Below are 23,128 nucleotides of genomic sequence, written 5' to 3'. Positions count from 1 at the left end.
ATAATTTCAAGGCATTACATATTGTTGATTATTTTCCTAATCCAAGGCTCACAAGATTGCAATTAACTCTCCAAACATGATAGAAAATATGACATAGTACAACATTTATGCTGTAAAATTCTGTCTTGAAACTTCACATAACATTGTCTTCCTTGTAATTTGCCTTGTCCCCATTACATCTTGGTAGCTTTCAATTCTACCAAATGATTCTACACATTACTTGGTAGTTCTGTGTAACATCAGTGATATTTAATTGTTTGTTTGCCCTACATTTTAAATTTGCTTAGAACAGATGCTATTTTCCTGCTGCATTATTACAATAATTGTATTGCTCCAATTTTACTAATCACATAACAGTCATCCGTAACCTGTAAACTGTGTTTGACTAGAGATGTAAAGTGTACAGTTAATTGCAAAACTAAACTTTAAAATAATCTATACACAAGGAATCATTTCACTTTATAGCTCCACTATCCAAATTAAATCAAAAATGAAAAAAACCTTGCAAGGCAAAGGAATCAAAGTAAATGAAGGAAAAACAAAATCGTCATGAGGACTTAGATGTGTACAACAAAATCATGAAAATAAAGTAATAGATGAAAATGAGTACACTACCTCCAACAACAGTGGTCACCAACTCTTGTAGAATGTTCTGTACAATCTCATGTACATTATCCTCAAATTCAAGACCCTCCCCATGACTGCTGCCTGCAATCCCTTTTGCAATACCTTGTATAAGGACAAAATATAAATGCTCAGAACAAATCAGCCAGCAAGTACTAAATTAAAGAAAAAACAAGCGTGGATAAAACATGCTGCAACATTCTCTCAAGTTAAGGAAAATGAGACTTAGAGGATGATATTTTCTAAAGTGGAATTGTAATAGAGTTTAAATTCTATTTGCATATGCCTTCAGGAATATAATATTGTGATATCAATATAAAACATCAATTCTCATTTTGGTATATGGAATTACCTTCAGTTACACGGGCTTGTCATAGCCAAGTGTTCGGTATCAGTGCAGCTGAAGTGCCTTTGGAGAAAATCCATATCAGCATATTCCTCCTTATCTATAGCAGCTTATCTATAGCATCATTTTATATAGAACCTATTGCAATAAAGTTGATTTTTCTTCTTCCTTAGTCAATAAATTACAGTAAGAGTCAAATGAAGAGTTGTCATCTCTGTCAGCCAAACAACGGTCCAGATTTTGAATTAGCAGCGAATGAACAGTGCTCACCATCCATAACACTTACAGCTGTCCACACAGTTTTAGTAGGCTTTTGCACAACTTGTGGAAACTGAGTGTAGCACCCTCAATAGGGGATCTGGGAATTGTACAAACAGATTGCTGTTTGAAGCAAAAACATGCCTCTTCACCAGACTGATATATGCATACTGAAATATGCAGTCTAATCCAGAAAGAATAGAACATTTAATTCAATGTAAAATTATGTACAGAAAGTGAAATAAAGATGGAAAGGAAGATAGAATTTGAGAAATGAGACAAAGAAAAAGTTTAGAAAATACAAAAATCTTCAATCATTATTAAAACCTACAGAATGAGACTCCACACTAATATTTGTTTTTCCTTTCCAGATTGCTGATAAACAATTAAGTTATCACATCATTAAAATTCAGTTACATTTGAGTGGACAGCACCAACTTTTTCTGGCACATTTACTGGATCACCGATGGATACGTATTGCAACTTTACAGCCTTCGTGCTAAATTTCTCGACAAGGTGAAGAAGCTCGTGAAGAAGGAAAGTAATTTGACAACGTCTCCCGGATTTCCATGTTTAATTGGCAATTGTTGCTGTCTATTTATTCCTCAAAAATGATGAATTCTAATAACCTCACCATAATTCAAACTACAAAATCTGGGCCAAAGTATTTCAAACCAAACTTCATATGCACTGATGACAAAGTTTGACTCCCTTTCTAGATTATAGAAGAAAATATGTGGCACTTTTGAAAGTATAAATGAACAATAACTACATGAGAAGTACAAGACAGATAAAATTATAAGGTCTTAGTTGCATGAACAAGAGAATTTACTAGCCACTCCTTGGTCTTCCTGCCCTGAAAGTACTCAGAAAAAACGGTCCTGTTGAGTAGCAGTCTAAACATTAATAAAAGGCTCTTACCAATAAGAAATGAAATCACTGCCAATCATTATAGTGGTGCACTTCAAGGAGAAAGGACACAAAAGAAACATTGCCTAGGGGTGCCATTCAAGTTCCTGGAATGGTGCTCCTATTTCCCCTAAAGACCTTCTGCCTAGGTAGACTTGCTCTCTTTTATTCACTCCTAATAAAGGTAATCAAGGCAAAACCTCCACTGTCTACCTCTCTAACGAAGACACAGAAAACAGCAAATATTATGGCAACAGTTTCTAGACAGAAAATAGTAAGTGAACTTTAACTTTAGAAGAGACTTCTATGTTCAATATTTAATCTTTTTCTAAGGTTGGGAATCAGTAATACATTTGCCTTCAGTTTTATCAACATACTACTATATGTTTTAGGAGCCCATACAGAAATTCAAACATCCATCCCCCACAATTTTCCATCCAAAAAAAAATAAAACATTATGCAGCAGGGTATGCCCAGTTCCTCACTTACTCTCCCAGGACACCAATTTATGTGCAGGCATAATGAAGACAGGGAGTTCTTAGGTCTTACTAGAATGATTCACAACTTTTGCGGCTTTCACACTGAGTTATAATTTAAGTAAAGATAGGGGCCTGATTTTCTGCACAGGCATTACATATAGTGGACAAAGTCTTAACAATTACAGTAAATATGATAAATTAATCGTATTAAGGAAAATGTAGCATCCCTCATGGAATTCATTGGTAACTTTGATTTTTTTAAAAACATTTGTGCATATCTATTTGTTTCTTCATAAATATCTTTAAAACATCCAGGCAGAGATTAATTATATCTGAACATCCTTAACCTATTCTATACACTACAGTGTTCTTTCCGTTGCCACATAGTATTTCAGTTTTTCACAATTGAATTATCACTGATTCAACATTTTTTGACCTTGATTTATTCAAATCTCAGAGGCAAAGTCATGTTACTCCACCTACCTTCAGTATAGTCTTTCTTACTCTTACAAGTTCAGCTTCCACATATAATAGCATGCAATCCAATTTTGGGAAAAAATCACCTGGATATTTGCTCTTCATGAAACTGTGCTTTGAACTTTTAAATTATATTCTCCTACTCTGTTTTAATAATTTTGTCCAGGGAAGGCAGAAATTAGCAAGACATTGAAAACCAAAAATAAAAGGAAAATGCTTCAATCACACCTGGTCGAAGTAGTAGTATAGTGTAGCCTGAAATGCAGAATGAATTTGTATGCAAAGGCTGTATTTCAAACAAAACGAGGAATGTAACATTTTCTTCTTATATTCAATCTTCACATGTATAAAACAGTGGTGAAAGGATTTCTGATCATGTTTCTAAAATCTTAGCTTCAGAGCAGTGTGCAGCAAATCACTCATCAGCCCAAACAATCAGGACATGTTGGAAAATATTTTTGATTCTATGTTGCTGCCTTCAAGATAGCTTCAAGAAGAGCCGCCATATGTTTGACCAAGTAATAAACACCAGTAGAGAGCTCAAACTTCCTATAAGTCCGATATCTAAATGCACTTGCACTAAGTAGTGCAATCTTGTACTGGCAGATATCAGAAAAGGGCTCAAGGCACTGGACACAGCAAAGGCTAAAGATCCTGACAACAACATGCCTGTAGTACTGAAAAAAATTGTGCTCCACTAACTAGCTGTGTCCCATGTCAAGCTGTTCTGGTACAGCTACAATATCGGCATCTACCCAGTAATGTGGAAAATTGCCCAAGTATGTCATGTCCACAAAAAGCAGGACTGGGTATCGAATTGTACCAATTACTGCCTCATCAGACAACTCAATCATCAGCAAGTGATGGAAAGTGTCATTAACAGTGTCATCAAGTGACAGTTACGCAGCAATAACCGCACACCGTGCTCAGTTTGAGTTCCACCAGGGCAACTCAGTTCTTGACTTAATTACGGCCTTGGTCTGAACGTGGACTAGAGAATGCCACAGGCAAGTTAAGCATGACTGCCGATGACATCAAGGGAGCATTTGACCAAGTGTGGCATCAAAGAGGCCAAGCAAAAGTCAATGGGAATCAGCAGGAAAATTCTCCACAGATTGGAGTTGTAGTTAGCACAAAGGAGGTTTTTGTGTTTGTTGGAGACTAATCATCTCAGCTCCAGGATACTGCTGCAGGAATTTCTCAGTGGAGCATATTTTCCCAATCATCTTCAGTATTTTCACTGAACTTTCAATAAGATTAGGACTGAAGACGTTCACTAATGATTGCACAGTGTAGAGTACCATTTGCAACTCCTCAGATACTGAACCAGTTCATACCTACATGCAGCAAAACTTAGACAACACTCAGGCTTGGGCTCATAAGTAGTAAGAAACATTTGTGCCATGCAAGTATCAAGTAATGACCAAAAGTAGCATTATTGTCACTGAATCCCAGAATATCAACACCCTGGGGGGGGGGGGGGGTGTCACCATTAATCAGGAAGTTAATTGGATGAGCTACATAAATACAATGGTTACAAAAGCAAATCAGAGGCTGAGGATCATTTAACACGTAACTCACCTCCCGACTCCCCAAGCCAAGTCTACCATCTACAAAGCACAATACAGGAGAGATGGAATATTCTCCACTTGTGTGGACATTTGGGAGGTCCAATAACACTCAAGAAGCTCACCACTATCCAGGACAAAGCAGCCATTTGATCTGTCATCCATCCATCACCTTAAAACATTCACTCCCCCAAAACTGGCACACAAGGCAGTAGTGTGTACCACCTACAAAATGTACTGCAGGAACTTGCTGATGCTCTGTCAGACATCCAAAACTGCAAACTCTAACAGCTAAAAGAACAAGGGCAGTATACACTACTTGCAAGTTCTCTTCCAAGTCACATGTCATTCTGATTTGGAACTAGTTGCATTTCCTTCACTGTTATATGGATTGCAGTGGCTCATCAAAGCAACTCACCACCACTTTCTCAAGGGCAAGCCTTAACAAATGCTTATATTCCATGAATGAATAAAAAAAAGGAATGTTTTGAAATTTTTTGATGCAAGGGAAATTCAAGAATAGGAACAGGGGAACTGCCTACATACCAACTAGTACAAGTTGGTTCAACATAAGCACAGACTGCTCACCAACAATGCTTGTTAAGCAAAAGGTTGCTGTGGTCCTGACGTTGAGTGAGAGAAACCTAAGATTTCTAAAATCCAAGGATTGCAAGCCATTTGATATCAACTTGTTCAGGACTGATTAGAATCAGAACAAGGCATGGAAGTTTGTAGTTGCCAACTATTCCGCAGGTCATGACACGAATGTGGACCATCTTCAAGTAATCATGATCAGAAATAGCTGTTCGTAAAACACATGTATTGTAGCTTCACAGTGAGGTTGGAGAGAACGCCTAATCTGTGACATCTTTAAGCTCGATAAAATTAATTGATGTTACTCCTCATCGGAAGATAACTTTGACCTCATCTTCAAAAGAAATCGTAGCACAAGCTAGAAAGCTCCAACGTCTCTGCTGACGACTAGCCAATTTTGTTTTTCCTCAACATCCATTATAGCTTTCATACTGAGGACCTTTTCAGTAAATCTTGGATTTCTTTAAAAAACTTCACCTATCATACCCACCTGCTATTGCCTCATAATAATCAGACGAGTAGTAATTTGATTTTGCTGTGCAGTGTGTATGAAAGCTTGATTTAACAAACCTTGGAGCAGGTGAGATGTATTTACTCTAAAGAAAGTTATTTTGACAACTTTTGAACAACTAGAATGTTCCTCTAAATAGGTGACTCACCATACTTCAAACAACAAATGTGTCACTAAGTGACTTTGAAAACCATTAGGAGCACAGAATATACCCTATCTGGCCCCTACTGCAGCTGCACAAAACAGAAATTATTAGATGATGTCCACTATGATTCATATTCAGATAGGAAGATAAAACCTTGTTAAAAAAAAGGCTAGCAGAAATAGCTACACAGGAAAATGCCCTGGTTTGCTGCACACCTTTTAATTATGAGGCAATTCAGGTATTGAATGGATCAGGTGTGTAGTGATCCGGCACCTTTTCAAAAGATTGTAACTGTTAAGTTTTGGGATAAATCCTTGTGGGAAACCTGAACCATAAATCCGCACCTGACAGTACAATAATAATCCAGATGAAATAACTGAAAGCCTTGGAAAAGTTAGTCTCTATGCCTTAATGACAACTGGGGAAAGGCCCCTTGCAGCAGATAGACAGGAGCCCAAAGTCTATTCCCCAGAAATATGGTGGGACAGGCTCACAATAGCTGAAGATACAGTCATGATGTCAAGTACTGTGGGCTGTTCTTGGTTAAAATTCAAAGTAGTCCTGACGATGTCACCACTTCGAGCTGGAGTTCAGTGTCAGAATTAACTTGTTCTGTGCCTGTTTCTACAACAGAAGACACTAGTCTTGGTTAACAACTGAAGTACTTCATCTCTCAATAGATTTATAACCATCGACAGAAACTGAAGAAATTAAATGCTTATTCAAATTTTTCCATTGTGTGGAACACTACAAGGATCTTTGGAAGGAAAGAATTGCAAGTATGATGTAAGGTAACGCATCTTAACTAAGTAGAGGAGAAAACTTTAAGGAAGGTACTGGCTGACAATCTACTATATATGGAAACTGAACTGAGAAACAATATTGTTTCCCAAACTTATAGTGCGCATCTAAGGAAACAAATGATTAATTTCCTTCCTTTAAACTAGTACTTTCCTATGTCATAAAATGTACATAAGGCTATAAACAAACTTATTTACTTTTCGCTGCTGTGGCCTGGTCGACTTCCGTTTGTTCATTTTCGGCATTACAAACGTCCGTGCCATTTTCTGGTTCTGCATCCTCTTGAATATCCTTATTCACCTCATTGATGTGGCCCGATTCAGGCTCCTGTGCCACCTCAAGAATAGCCTGTTCCTCAAGTCGACTCAGTTGTGGGGATTCAGGTTCGTATTGGTTCACATTGGACTGCTGGAGATGATGCTGTTGCCGAAGTCTCTCCTTCTCCATTTGTTTTACTTCCTGCAGCTGTATGCACAAAGACATGGGTTAGGACTGAAAATGCATGCAGTCTTACATGGCTAAGGAATACTGTGTTAGATTTGACAACTTCCTAGCTCAATCGCCAGAATTTTACTGCCTTGCCTGCCATGGGAATTGGAGCGGACCACATAAAGGTCCACTGACCTCGGGTGGGATTTACAGTATTGGGATGAGCAAGGCTGCAAAATCTCGCCCAGTGTTTTGTGAAAGGTGGGCACAAATTTTACAGGCACATTCAAGAACTTGAGAGGAAAGTGAGAATGAAGATAACCTAGTTTTTAAAAACAGAATGGTTGAGATTTTTTTCTGAAGGATGATGGTAATTTAAAAGGGAAAGTGACAGAGCACTTGAACAGGGAGGTCCATTTTCAAGGAGGGTAATTGGATGGTCAGTAACTTTGTGGAATAGGATTAAGGGAGCAAGAAGTTACTCTCATTCATGAGTCTGGAGAACACAAGAGGGAGGACAAAACAAAAACCAGAGAAAGGCGTGGGATCAGGACAGAGAGAGAGGAGATCTTTGGGGAATTCTATGCTTTGTGAACAAGAGTTTATAGGCAAACTGCAGAAGCTGCCAATGAGATTTCCACACCTGCTACAGCACGTAAAAGGCACTAGCTGAAGTCACAAATGAGACCCATCGCTGGGTTCCAACACTCTGATTGTAACCAGAGCTTATTCAGCAGTAACACATGCCTCCATGTCATGGATACTATTCCTAGAAAGTTTTATCCTTGGCCTCATCTTTTTTTTAATCATTTATCCTTTGGTAACATCATCCAACAAAAGATCAGCTTCACGTTTACACTGACATGGCTTAGTGACAACTGTCCATTACAGCTCGTAACCCCACTACTGTTTTATTTTAAATTATGGGTTGCAATTGGCTAGGGTGAAGAAAAGAAGACATACAAGAGGTTAGAGAAATGGAATGTTGAGGGTTTGTAAAATTGGAGAAGGTTAAAGATAAAATGAGGCAGGCTTTGAATAAGTGAGTGAGAATTTTAAATTTGAGATGTTGAGGGACTGGCCACCAAAATAAATTAATGGCTTTAGGGATGGTGGGTGAATTGGTCTTGATCTGGAATGAGTTCACAATACTCGTCTACCTCATTGTGCTAGGTTCTTAGTTACGTTAACACCCAATAAGATAAAACAACTTTCTGCCAAACAGGGATGCTTTGCAATGCAGGCCTAAGAACGTAATAAGAACATAAGAAATAGGAGCAGGAGTAGGTCATCTGGCCCTTCGAGCCTGCCCCGCCATTCAATAAGATCATGGCTGATCTGTCGTGGCTCAGTTCCACTTTCCCGCCCTCTCCCCATAACCCTTAATCCCCTCGCTTATCAAAAACCCATCAACCCGCGTATTAAAAATATTTAGCGAGGCAGCCTCCACCACTTCAACGGGCAGAGAATTCCACAGATTCACCACCCTTTGAGTGAAGAAGTTCCTCCTCAACTCCATTCTAAACCGCCCCCCCCCTTTATCTTGAGGTTGTGCCCCCTAGTCCTACTGTCCTTTCTGAGCGGGAAGAGTCTCTCCACCTCTATCCTATCCATCCCATTCATCATCTTATATGTCTCTAAGGCAAGGATGAACAGCTGAAACAATGGGTGGAATACTCCCATCCGGCACTCATGCCTGTGTGAGGATGGCAGGAAACCATGCCATGTCTTCTGGCCCTTACCTCATTAATTACGCAACTAGGGGTTTTGCACATTATTCCATGGTGGGGCAGGTTTGATGGCACATAATGAGAAGGCACCTAACACTACTATTACTGAGGAAGGATGGATCTCCTAAAAATGACAGATCCCTGGAATACTCTGAGACTGGAAGATGGACATCTTGATGACAATCAATCTGGAAGATATGCCTGTAGATGCTCTCCCCCACCCACTGCTATGGTGTTCCAGGTCCAGGGTTGTTGGCAACCTCCATTCCAATCAGGCCTTCATCTGCAGGATGCAAGTTAGTTTCATGCTGGCCTGCAATGGAATTCCTAAGATACAGTGGGAAGTTCATGCTGGCATGAAATTAATTTTTTTGCATACCCCAAATTTGCATTCCTGTCAGCAGGACAATGGAGAATTCCTGCCAATATGCCTGAATGGTATAGGAGATGTTGGTTGGGGAACTATGTTTATAGGTTTAAAAGAAATGATGGAATTTAATCCAGATAAATGCGAGGTGATGCATTTTGGAAGAACTAATGTAGGGGGAGCTATAAAATAAATGGCAGGGCCATCAAGAGTATAGAAACACAGAGGGACCTAGGTGTGCAAGTTCACAAATCCCTGAAGGTGGCAGCACAGGTGGAGAAGGTGGTGAAGAAGGTATATGGTATGCTTGCCTTTATAGAACACGGTACAGAGGATAAAAGTTGGAGTCTGATGTTGCAGCTGTATAGAATACTGGTTAGGCCACATTTGGCGTACTGCATCCAATTCTGGTCACTGCACTACCAGAAAGACGTGGAGGCTTTAGGGAGAGTGCAGAGAAGGTTTGCCAGGATGTTGCCTGGTATGAAAGGTCTTAGCTATGAGGAAAGATTGAGTAGACTGGGGTCGTTCTCCCTGGAAAGACGGAGAATGAGAGGAGACCTAATAGAGGTGTACAAAATTATGAAGGGTATAGATAGGGTGAACAGTGGGAAGCTTTTTCCCAGGTCAGAGGTGACGATCATGAGGAGTCACAGGCTCAAGGTGAGAGGGGCGAGGTATAACTCTGATATCAGAGGGACGTTTTTTATGCAGAGGTGGTGGGGGCCTGGAATGCACTGCCAAGTAGGGTGGAGGCAGACACGCTGGCATCGTTTAAGAATTACCTGGATAGTCACATGAGCAGCCTGGGAATGGAGGGATACAATCAAATAGTCTAGTTCTTTGTTGGACCAATGAGCGGCACAGGCTTGGAGGGCCGAAGGGCCTGTTTCCTGTGCTGTACTGTTCTTTGTTCCTTTGTTCTATTCCAAGAGCTTAACTGCACCATATAACAATGATAACAGATTAGGAGTGACTGAAATGAGCTTAATGCATCTTCTTGATTCCACGTTGTTATTCACATGCCACTTCTATGTGCCTTTTGGTATGCTGCAAGTTGGTGGTCATATACAATCATACTGGATCATGGAGTATGATGTAGCTGAGTACACATGTTGGATCGTTTAATAGAAATTTATTAAATACCTGATTCTTCATTAGTACAACTGGTGTTTATGCACACTGGTGTTTAAAATAAGAAAATGAATTAGAACAAAAAAGTTTTAATCATAAGGTTTTGGAAGGTCCATGGAATCTGACAAGGAAAACACTAAACGAGAGTCTGGAGAAGACAACGGTAAGATTGAGAATTTCAACATCAGGAGGGCTGAAGTAGATGTGGAGATGGGTGGTGTTACAGGAGTGAAGACAAGTGGTCTTTGCATTGGAGAGAGCTCAACATCAGAAATATCAAAGAAACTGTCCACGGCTCCTCCAGTACAAATTCTGTAAACTTGCCTCCAATTCTAATTCTCCCTCCACCCACTGTCGCAATCTGAAGTATGATTTTTTTGCAGCCCCACTGTCTCCTTCAACACAGTTCAGATTCCAGCGCCATACCCTTTTTGTCACAAAGGCCAACTACATCCTTGTTCAAATATATGCATAATTTAAAATAGCTTTTCTGTTACAAATATTAACGTGGAAAGTATACATTTCAATTATAGTTAATTTTCACATATTAGGTTTCAATGCTACACTAATTTTTTTTAACACTATCAAGAAAGTTGGAATAAATTAGTGGAATTGAGATATGCAATTCATCGAAGTAAATAAAGACCAACATGTACTCTTGGCTGATTGATTAACAATTTCTGACATTCTGTTTCATTATCTACCTACTTATCTTAAATTGTCCCTTAATGTTCAAAAATGTGTGGGTTAGTTGGATTGGCCATGCTAAATTGCCCATTAGTGTCCAAAGATGTGTAGGTTAGGGGGATAAGAAGGGTAAATGTGTGGGGTTACAGGGATAGGAAGAAGGGCCTGGGTAAGATGCTCTGTCAGAGTTGGTGTAGGCTCAATGGGCTGAATAGCCTCCTTCCACACTGTAGGGATTATATTCTATGGTCTTGCATTAGTTATTTCTCAAATTTCCCACTACAACTTCAAATAAATTTCATTAAATTCAATTTAAATCAATTTCACATTGCATTGTTAACATTAGGCAGGAGATTACACTGCTGTGGCAGGGGAAAGAAAGTGACATTGCTGGAATGAAAAAACTAAAACAAAGTTTGAGAGAGATGTGTTTCATGAAAGTAAAAAGATCTTTAAAATAGGTCTTAGAATATTTTTGTTAATGATAACTTGCATTTATATTGTGTTTAAATGTAACAAGATCTCATGGCTGAAGTTGTGTTAGTGCGCAAACTTTGACATCAAATCACAAGAAGAGTTATTTGAATAGTTAACCAAAAGCTTTCACAGAGGTAGGTTTAAAGAAGCATTTAAAAGGAGGCAGAATCTCGGAGAGGCTTGGGGAAGCAACTCCAGGGTTTAGGGCGAAGAAGCTGAAAGCCTTTAAAAAATAGTGCAATGAAAATCAGAGATGTGAAAATGGCCATAGTTAGATGAACATAGGGATCATTAATTCCCTACAGAGAAGAGAATTAATTCCCTACAGGAGGTGCAAGCCCAAGGGAAGGATTTGAACACAAAAAGAGTGAGAAGTTTCAAATTTGAAAAAAAAGTTAAATTGCCAGACTAGGCGGCACTGAAGGTCAGCAAACAAAGGAGAAATCGATGGATGGAGCATGGTAGACTTAGTTGTATATTAGCTCAATTTCAGCAAGGTGGGAAGCTGAACAAGAAAACATTCACATAGTCAAGGCCAACTGTAACGCACACATGGATGAAGATTTCAGGTGAACTGAGATAGGGGCATGTAAAATGTCAGAATCTGTCATTAAGGAGGAAATTGCGAGGCATCTTGAAGGGAATTGCTTGATAGAGCAGACGCAGCACGGTTTCATTAAAGGGAAGTCGTGTCTGACAAATTTACTGGATTTCTATGAGGATGTGTCTAGGGCGGTGGATAGAGGAGAGCCAGTGGATGTGGTCTTTCTGGATTTTCAGAAGGCGTTTGACAAAGTACCTCAAGAGGTTATTGCAGAAGGTCGAGGGACATGGAGTTGGGGGTAGGGTGTTAGCGTGGATAGAGGATTGGTTGTCAAATAGGAGGCAGAGAGTGGGGGTCAACGGCTGCTATTCGGATTGGCGGGTGGTGACTAGTGGAGTGCCCCAGGGGTCGGTGCTGGGGCCTCAGCTTTTTACCATTTATACAGATGATCTGGAGGAGGGAACTGAGTGTAGGGTGTCGAAATTTGCTGATGACACCAAGATTGGGGGAACGGCAAATTGTGCGGAGGGTGTGGAGAGTCTGCAGAAGGATCTAGATAGGCTGGGCGAATGGGCCAGGAAATGGCAAATGGAATTTAATGTTGGCAAGTGCGAGGTGGTCCACTTTGGTAGGAAGAATGGTAGGAAGGACTATTACTTATGTGGCGAAAAACTGCAGCAGGCGACGGTGCAGAGGGACCTCGGGGTCCTTGTGCATGAGTCGCAAAAACCCAGCTTGCAGGTGCAGCAGGTGGTCAGGAAGGCGAATGGGATGCTGGCCTTCACAGCGAGGGGGATTAAATATAAAAGTAGGGAGGTCTTGCTGCAGCTGTATAGGGCATTGGTGAGGCCGCAGCTGGAGTACTGTGCGCAGTTTTGGGCGCCGCACCTGCGCAAAGATATTTTGGCCTTGGAGGGAGTGCAGAGGAGGTTTACTAGGCTGATACCGGAGTTGAGGGGGTTGAGCTATGAGGAGAGGCTGAATAAACTAGGCTTGTACTCGTTAGAGTTTCGAAGAATGAGGGGAGATCTCATTGAGACGTATAAGATGATGAATGGGATGGATAGGATAGAGGTGGAGAGACTCTTCCCACTCAAAAAAGACAGTAGGACTAGGGGGCACAGCCTCAAGATAAAGGGGGGGCGGTTTAGAACGGAGTTGAGGAGGAACTTCTTCACTCAAAGGGTGGTGAATCTCTGGAATTCTCTGCCCATTGAAGTGGTGGAGGCTGCCTCGCTAAATAGTTTTAAGACGCGGGTTGATGGGTTTTTGATAAGAGGGGGGATCAAGGGTTATGGGGAGAGGGCGGGAAAGTGGAACTGAGCCACGACAGATCAGCCATGATCTTATTGAATGGCAGGGCAGGCTCGAAGGGCTAGATGGCCTACTCCTGCTCCTATTTCTTATGTTCTTATGTTAAAAGCATGTTGTGGATTTGGAAGTAGCAAGTGTTGGTGATGATGTAAGTATCAGATCTGAAGTTCATTTCAACTTTTCTGAGACATTTCAGTAAGCAACTGTTTTGTTGTTCTGCAAATTAGCCTTTTCTTTTAAATTTCAAATCAACTTTACCATCAAGAACCCAATACTCACAGCTTGGTTCTCCATTCGTGCAAATATAACATTCAACATCTGTGTTAGTGTTGCCTTGGCTGTGGTTTGATTTATTAAGTTTTTGCTGGCCAGGTAAATATTGTAGCATGTTCTAACAGCCTGTAACACAGTTCCTTCGTGTATTTCTATATGCTGAGACGTTACTGCAGTTAGTAAGGCCTAAACAGAGTGGGGGAAAAGAATAAGATAAAAATTATTTCCACGAAAATCCTTTTGTAATAAAACAAAAATCACAGAAAGGTATTTGAACGACAGTCCATGCTCACATACAACAAGGCCTGGACAATATCCATGTTTAGGTTGATAAATGGCAAGTAAACTCGGCACTCCATAACTTCCAGGCAATGACTAACTCCAATAAGAAAGAATATAATCATATACTCTTGACTTTCAATCATCGCCAACAGGAGAGAATCTAACTGATTTCTATCAACATTTAATGGCATCAGAATTGCTGAATCCCCCACTAACAACATTGTCATCATTACCATTTTCCAAAAACCAAACTGGGCCAGCCACATAAAGCCACAAGAGCAAGTCAGAAGCTAGGAGTTCTGCAGTAAGTTTCCACTATCTACAAGCATAAATTTGGAGTGTAATGGAATACCTCCCTCTTGCTTAGTTGAGTGCAGCTGCAACAACACTCAACGGGTTCACAACACAATCCAGGATAAAGTAGGCCACACAATTAGCACACCATCCACGACCTTAAACATTCAGTCTCTCCACCACCAACATACAGTGGCAGCTGTGTGCATCATCTACAAGATAAACTGCAACAACTTGCCTCATTTCATTCAGCAGCACTTTTCAAACCCTTGACCCCGATCACCTGGAAGCAAGAGGCAGCATAAGCATGGGAACACCACGACCAGCGAATCCTCGTGCAAGTCATATTTCACTCTGACTTGGAAAGATATTGCCATTCCTTCATTTTCACTGGGTCAAAGCCATGAAACTCTTCTCTAAGAGCACTGTGTGTGCATCCACACCACATGGCCACTGCGGTTCAAGAAGGCAGCTCTTTACTGCCTTCCGTAGGGAAATAAATGTGGCCATGCAAGTGATGGCCACATCCTTGGGCAAATAAGTTTTAAAAAGAACAAAATCTAAAAATGGCTAATTTGGCCATCCAGCCCATTACATCGAGACTCCTGATTATTTTATTGCATTTTTTCTCTTCCTCCACTGCATTCAGTTTATTCCCTAAATTTTTTAATTCTATCATAGGCTGAGAGCATCGCTGGCAGCACCAGCAATTGCTCCCTATCCCTAACCGCTTCAAAGTTGTAGTCAGTTGTCTTCTTGAACAATTGCAGTCCATCAAATGTAGGTATACCTACAGTGCTGTTGGGAAGGGAGTTCCAGGTCTTTGAATCACTGACAGTGAAAGAACAATGAATTAGCTCCAAGTCAAGATTGTGCGTGACTTAGAAGGGAACCTGAGGTGGTGCTGCTCCCCTGCATATGCTGCCTTTATTCTTCTGGGTAGAAGTTGAGGGTTTGGAAGATGCTATCGAAGGATGTTTGGCAAGTTGCTGCAGCATATCATGAAGATAATACATACTGCTGCCTCAGTATTGTGGAGGGAGTGAATGCTTAGTGTCGGATGAACTAATGAAGAAGACTGCTTTGTCTTGGATGATGTTGAACTCCATGAATGTTTGTTCAGCTACGCTCATCCAGGCAAGTGGACAATATTTTACCACACTCTTGATTTGTGCCTTGCGGATGGTGTTGGCATTCAGGAGGTCAATTACTCAATGCAGGATTCTGAGCATCTGATCTTGTAGCCACAGTACTTGCAGGATTGGTCCTGTTAAGTTCATGGCCAATGGTTACTTTAAGTTGTTGGTAGTGGAGTATTCAGTGATGTTATTTTTGTTGATTGCCATGGGGAGATCTTAAATATTGTTATTCTGGGGATTATCAATAGCTGGCACTTGTGTAGTATGAATGCTATTTTTGAATGTTAACCAGTCCCTGTTTTATGTGGTCTTGAACTGCTTCATTACATGAAGAGCTGTGAATGGAATGGACTCGGTGCAGTCATCAATGAACATTCCCACTTCGGACCATAAGATGGAAGGAAGTTTCTTGGAGCTAAACTGATTGGTCCATCCTGAGGAATATTATCCCAAGGAACTTCTGAAGTAATAACCTGAGGCTGAGATAGTTGTCTGACAACCACAACGATCTTTCTTTGTACTAGGCATGATTCCAACCAGTGGAAAGTTCCCTTTCAAAATATCAATCTCAATTTTATTAGGGATCCTTGAAACTGCTGTTGCCTTGATGTCGAGCTCTCCCTCACTTCACTAATAATTGTAACAATATAATGCATTAATAGGTAGCTGTTAAATATGGCCACTGCTTTGTAAATTATGTACAGCTGGGTACTACATTTAAAGCACAGTTGGGTTAAATATATTGTTAAAGTGAATTATTTACTAGATTTAAAATTACCCAATCCAAACAAACCACGTTGCATCACTTTTTTTTAAATCAGTCCAAAACATAAAATACATTGGCAATATTGATACAGGGTAATGAAAATAAAGTCAGAAACAGGATTATGAAATGGCCTGGACTTTTCCATGTTGCAATTAAATCATTTATACATCTTTGACAGAAAATGCAACATATTCACAGGTGATGGTCATTGAAATAATTTTTAAATGCAATCAGAAAGCAACATTTTAAAAACAATGCACCAAAGCTTTGCAATGGGATCAGGATTATATCAAGCGACAAGAACAAAGCAATGATATGCATAGCTAGTGATCAATTTTGAAAGTAACCTCATATGCAGGGTGAAGCAACCAAAATAGCTTATTTCAAATGCATGGTGCTAAATGCGGACATGTCTTTTAACTAACGAATATTATAAATTTATAGAAAATAAACATGATTTTTATTTAAAAAATAAAACTTCTTAATCAACTTATTTCATTGTACAAGCACCACATCTTTTCTCAGCTGCTTTGAAACCAAGTCAACACTCAATTTTTAAAAAGGCCAATATGGAACACTTGATTGCGATATGCAAATTCTTTTCATATCATTCCTTTCTATAATAGTGCAGTGCATCCTTTACAATGAAATTTTAGTTTTGCAAAGAAAGCTATGGGAATTAGTCAGTTGGGTTAAAATAATGCACAAGTAGTCAAAGACAACTTTGGCTTTGTTCACTTGCTAGTCTTTATTTTGTTCCTTGCACTCTCAATGGTAGCACAGGATGGAATTCACTGTTTTCTAATATAATGTTTGGGCAACAGGGCTGTATTGTTGCAGCTACAACATTGTTGTAATGGATTGCTAGCAGCCAACTCATGGAAACATTCATGAAAAATTAGCCTAATTACTGTTAGCTCCACACAACTCTCAAAAAGCTTAAAAGAATTTATGCACATACAGTATGGAAGCCAATTATAACTCAGTTGTTATAGATGCCACAAAGCCAAAGTGCCACACTCTTCAAGACCATACCTGTCACTGTCATTCTTTCATTTAAAATTTTCCATTTGGTTCCATCATTTTTACTATCAATTTCACAGGCTAATTTCTTAACCAACTCAATACTTGCATACCCAACACATCCTTCCCATAGTTATGCCCTTTATTTACTAACGTAGGAGAAATATGATTTACATGATGGTCACTACTGTCTAACTGAATACTTTAAATCCTACTTCCACATATTTTTTAAAAATCTAGTCTCAGATTATGTGCCTTCACTGGGATCCAGGGATCAGCAACACAGTCACATATTTTCTAGCTCACATCACATGTTTCTCCAGCTCTATATTCAAAAACATTTTCAACCACAACAATGTTGCAATCACACCTAACGTATTCAACCTGGTGTATTAACCTGATGTTGTGAGACTTCTTAACTGAATTCAAAAAAGGGAACAAAACTAAATGCAGAAAATTAAACCAAAGGAATATAAGCTGAAATAAAGACTGAAAATTGCTGGGTTAATATTTACGTGCTCTTTTGAATAAGCGTGTAATATCTGCAATTCTCCACCCCCTAGCTTTTGAGAAAATTAGCTTGAATGCATATTCAAGAAGCTTTGATGGGAGTTGGTCTGGTGTTCCTAATCGATATGAAAATTCAAGTCTCCCACTAGAACAATTTTGCTTTTTGCCACAAGCCTCAAGTTAGGGGTGATTTTATAGAGGTCTATAAAATAATGACAGGCATAGATCAGCTAGACTGTCAACATCTTTTCCAAAGGGAGAGGAGTCTGAAATTCAGGGGCAATAGTTTAAGGTCAAAGGGGAGAGATAAAGGGTTCACAGGGTAAATTTTTTTTACACAGAGGATGGTGTCTGGAACAAACTGCCAGGGATAGTGATAGAAGTAGATACAATTTGGTCTTTAACAACTTTAGACAGTCTCATGTGTAAGAGCGATATGTGCCAAACGCGAGCAACTGGAACTAGCTTAGTGGTTAAAAAAGGGCTGCATGGATAAGTTGGCCAAAGATCCTGTTTCCATGCTGTAAACCTCAATGACTCTGTGACATGACTCTAAACAATATACTTTTCCTCCTTACATGTCATAATAGATTCTACTTCTGGATAAAACATTGGTGTTGCAATGATCAGAGAGGTTTTTCCATTAACAAGTTTCTAATGAACAGCAACTGAATAGTTATCTGCCACGGTACTAGTTTGGCTGATTTCAGCTGCAATTTTTTATGTCAGGATAAAAATGCCTCATTATTGCCCCCCTCACTGAGGAAACTAATTCCCATAGGTTAAAATGTTTACATTTTGGCTTCAACTACAGACAATACTGATTTTTGGTTTTCATTTTTGTTTCTTTCCCTATTTAGATCTCAAAGTTGTTGTTTTGTAAATTTTCTGTCTGGTTGTTAGCCTGCAATGAACAAGGTGAGAAGTAATATTTCCATTTTGATTTCTCAGGCACTTCTTGTTTCCCAGCAACTAGAAATTCTAGAAAACCTGACTTAGGCCAGGTCAAGTTTTTAACTCCAGCTCTCGGCTCTGGACGAGAAGCAAGGTGCAAACAAGAATTTCTACCTTTGAAACCAAATATTATAGAAAATGGAGAGTTTTCAAAACCCTGTCTTTTTTTGTGTGTCAAATGTATTTCACTGAATGGTGTCTTTGGGAGAAATTTAAGAATTTGATTCCTCAATTTTCTATTGGTCATGTGTTCCTTATTGGTACTTTCTGGTCTATAAGGCACAATTCAGGAGTGCGATGGAATACTCTCCATTTGCCTGGATGAGGTCAGCTCCAACAATACTCAAGAAGCTTAACACCATGCAGCACTTGATTGCTAAAACTAATGAAGAGAATAATGGCACTTTGGAATATCAAATTGACGAGATCCGATCACTTCTAAGGTTTTAAAGAAAGTAGTTGACAATACTGGAGTTGCCCTAACTATAATCTTCCAATGTTCACTTGATTTATGTCAATCCACTTACTAAGAAAGGTGACAGAAGGAAACCAGGGAATTATAGACTAGTAATGGACAGGAATGTTATTTCTACTGACGTTCAGAAAGCTCCAGGACAAAGCCCTTCAAAAAAAAAGTCAGCTAAAATTAAAGCTCATGAAATTGAATGGGTTAGTCCTCTAATTAGCAGAATTTAATTAGTGGCATCACTCATAGAACCATGGAAAATTACAGCTCAGAAACAGGCCTTTTTGGCCCTTCTTGTCTGTGCCAAACCATTTTTTGCCTAGTCCGACTCACCTGCACTTGGAACATCTCCCTCCACACCCCTCTCATCCATGAGCCTGTCCAAGTTTTTCTTAAATGTTAAAAGTGACCCTGCATTTACCACTTTATCTGGCAGCTCATTCCACACTCCCACCACTCTCTGTGTGAAAAAGCACCCCCTAATATTCCCTTTAAACTTTTCTCCTTTCACCCTTAACCCATGCCCTCTGGTTTTTTTTTTCTCCCCTAGCCTCAGTGGAAACAGCCTGCTTGCGTTCACTCTATCTATACCCATCAAAATCTTATACACCTCTATCAAATCTCCCCTCATTCTTCTACGCTCCAGGGAATAAAGTCCTAACCTATTCAATCTCTCTCTGTAACTCAGCTTCTCAAGTTCCAGCAACATTCTTGTGAACCTTCTCTGCACTCTTTCAACCTTATTTATACCCTTCCTGTAACTAGGTGACCAAAACTGTACACAATACTCTAAATTCAGCCTCACCAATGTCTTATACAACCTTACCATAACACTCCAACTTTTATACTCGATATTCCGATTTATAGAGGCCAATGTACCAAAAGCACTCTTTACGACCCCGCCCACCTGTGACATCACTTTTAGGGAATTCTGCACCTGTATTCCCAGATCCCTCTATTCAACTGCACTCTTCAGAGTCCTACCATTTACCCTGTACGTTCTACTTTGGTTTGTTCTTCCAAAGTGCAATACCTCACACTTGTCTGCATTAAATTCCATTTGCCATTTTTTAGCCCATTTTTCTATTTGGTCCAAATCCCTCTAAGCTTTGAAAACCTTCCTCACTGTCCACTACACCTCCAATCTTTGTAACGTCAGCAAATTTGCTGATCCAACTTACCACATTATCATCCAGGTCATTGATATAGATGACAAACAACAATGGATCCAATACTGATCCCTGCGGCACACCACTAGTCACAGGCCTCCACTCAGAGAAGCAATCCTCCACAACCACTCTCTGGCTTCTTCCACTGAGCCAGTGTCTAATCCAATTTACTACCTTCCCACGTATACCTAGCGACTGAACCTTCCTAACTAACCTCCCATGAAGGACCTTGTCAAAGGCCTTGCTAAGTCCAGGTAGACAACATTCACCACCTACCACTTTCCTGGTAACCTCCTCGAAAAACTCTAATAGATTGGTCAAACGTGACCTACCATGCACAAAGCCATGTTGACTCTCCCTAATAAGTCCCTGTCTATCCAAATATTTGTAGATCCTATCCCTTATCACTCAATGATCTGTGTCGGGTCCTCAAGTGTTCACCATACTTAACGTAGACGGTGGGACAGGAAACTACATATCCAAATTTGCCAATGATAGATGCCATTACAAGCAGTGTAGATAGAAGCATGAAGTTAACAAAATTGTGTGAATGTTTGGATTCATTATAGCACAGAAGGTCATCATTCTGCCCATCAAGTCTATGGGAGGATAAAATGATAGCAAGTGGATTACAGTGTTGAAAAATGAGGGAACTTGGGATTGCAAAAGAATGAAGGAGTTTTTTCTCTAAATGAAGAAAAGATAGGACACAAAAGGGACCTGAAAAGGCCAGGCTGATGGACTATTAAAACGTGATGTAGAGGTACTGAAAATAATTAGAAACACAAATGACAGATTGGCTTTTATATCAAGAGGAATAGAATACAGCAGAATATAAGTTATGTTTCCACTATACAAAGTTCTGGGTAGACCAGATGTGGAGAACTGCAAGCAGTGCTGGGCACGACACATTAGGAAGAGGGATGCAGCACCAATTTACCATTTATCACTTTAGAATAATACCTGGATTCCAGGGTTAGCTAATTAGGAACGATCACACAAATCAAGTTTCTATTGGGGTGGTATGGTGGTTAGCACTGTTACCTCACAGCACCAGGGATCGGGGTTCAATTCCAGCCATGGATGACTGTCTGTGTGGAGTTTGTACATTCTCCCCATGTTTGCATGGGTTTCTCCCAGGTGGTCCAGTCTTCTCCCACATTCCAAAGATCTGCATGGAGGTGGGTCACCAGTGGACTGCTCCAGGGATTTGTTCTGGGACCCTTGCTGTTTGTAATTTTCATAAATGACCTAGATGAGGAAGTGGAGGGATGGGTTGGTAAGTTTGCCGATGACACGAAGGTTGGTGATGTTGTGGATAGTTTGGAGGGATGTCAGAAGTTTCAGCGTGACATATTTAGGATGCAAGATTGGGTAGAGAAGTGACAGATGGACTTCAACCCAGATAAATGTGTCGATTTGGGCTGGTCAAATGGGATGAAAGAGTATAATATCAAGGGTAAGACTCTTAGCAGTGTAGAAGATCAGAAGAACCTCAGGGTTTGGGTCCATAGGACTCTTAAATCGGCCTTGCAGGTAGAGGATGTGGTTAAAAAGGCGTACGGTGTACTGGCCTTCATCAATCGAGGGATTAAGTTTAGGAGTCGGGAGATAATGCTGCAGCTTTGTAAGACCCTAGTCAGACCCCACTTGGAGTACTGTGCTCAGTTCTGGTCACCTCATTACAGGAGGGATGTGGAAGCTATTGAAAGGGTGCAGAGGAGATTTACAAGGATGTTGCCTGGATTAGGCAATGCCTTACGAGGATAGGTTGAGGGAGCTCGGTCCTTTCTCCTTGGAGAGACGAAGGATGAGAGGTGACCTGATAGAGGTGTATAAGATGTTGAGAGATATAGATTGGGTGGATTCTCAGAGGCTTCTTCCCAGGGCTGAAATGGTTGCTACAAGAGGGCACAAGTTTAAGGTGCTGGGGAGTAGGTACAGAGGAGATGTCAGGGGTAAGTTTTTCACTCAGAGGGTGGTGGGTGAGTGGAATCGGCTGCCGTCGGTGGTGGTGGAGGCAAATTTGATAGGGTCTTTTAAGAGACTTCTGGATGAGTACATGGGACTTAATAGGATTGAGGGTTATAGGTAAGCCTAGTAGGTAGGGATATGATCGGCGCAACTTGTGAGCGAAGGGCCTGTTTGTGCTGTAGTTTTTTTATGTTCTATGTGCGAGTTAGTATCAGAGGAATTAGTAGGGTAAATACATGGGATTATCGGATAGGGCCTGGGTGGGATTGATATTGGTGCAAGCTGAATGGGTCAAAAGGTCTGTACTGTAGGGATACTATGATTCCTGGAATTTAGATGATTACAGGTGATGTGATCAATTGAAATTTTTAAGATATTGAAGAGAATAGGTCAGGTAGGCACAGGGAAACAATTTCTGCTGGTTGCCAAGTGATGGCAGGTAGTATAGAATGAGGCCCTTCTTTTAGTTATACTATAATATGTAGACTAAGTTCAGGTAATTATAAAATGCTTTATATATAGTAAGAATTTACAATGTGCCTGGAACAATATATACAAAGGTATCACAAAATGTATATCCACAAATTACCTAAGTATTATAGGCTTAAACTGTACTTTCAACCCTGTATTGTGTGCTTGGCCAACTTTGTCTGAATGCAGCATGATGGAAAACACAGTGGTAGACAGACCAAATGATTTTAATACAATGGGGGCACAGAAAGGCAGCTTCTTTTATCTGCTTTTGGATTCACAAAAACAAGTTGAACCAGAGGCCTGCTATTTAACGGAGTAAATTCGTTCATGGGGAACAGTCTCCCAAGCTGATAAAGGAGGCCGAGATCGCAGCGAAAGAGTGACTCCTTTCACCAATTAAAAATCATTTT

General features: G+C 40.1%; 1 protein-coding gene across 5 annotated transcripts in view; it reads right to left on the bottom strand.

The window, feature by feature from the left end:
• The window catches only part of arfgef1 (ADP-ribosylation factor guanine nucleotide-exchange factor 1 (brefeldin A-inhibited)), a 250,335-nt gene that overhangs the window by 138,766 nt on the left and 88,441 nt on the right, over positions 1–23,128 (bottom strand). For all 5 annotated transcript variants that reach the window (XM_080194121.1, XM_080194120.1, XM_080194123.1 and 2 more), the window contains 3 exons: positions 13,674–13,853; positions 6,910–7,177; positions 616–729 (listed from right to left, as the gene is read on the bottom strand). In XM_080194121.1, coding sequence (XP_080050247.1) covers positions 616–729; positions 6,910–7,177; positions 13,674–13,853 — 562 coding nt within the window. The remainder of the gene's footprint in view (positions 1–615; positions 730–6,909; positions 7,178–13,673; positions 13,854–23,128) is intronic.

The sequence above is a fragment of the Carcharhinus amblyrhynchos genome, chromosome 8 (assembly GCF_965287045.1).
Source record: "Carcharhinus amblyrhynchos chromosome 8, sCarAmb.v2.hapA, whole genome shotgun sequence".
NCBI classification, from domain to species: Eukaryota; Metazoa; Chordata; class Chondrichthyes; order Carcharhiniformes; family Carcharhinidae; genus Carcharhinus; species Carcharhinus amblyrhynchos.
Note: the sequence above shows the minus strand (reverse complement) of the source record. Positions and strands in the feature narration are given on the sequence as shown.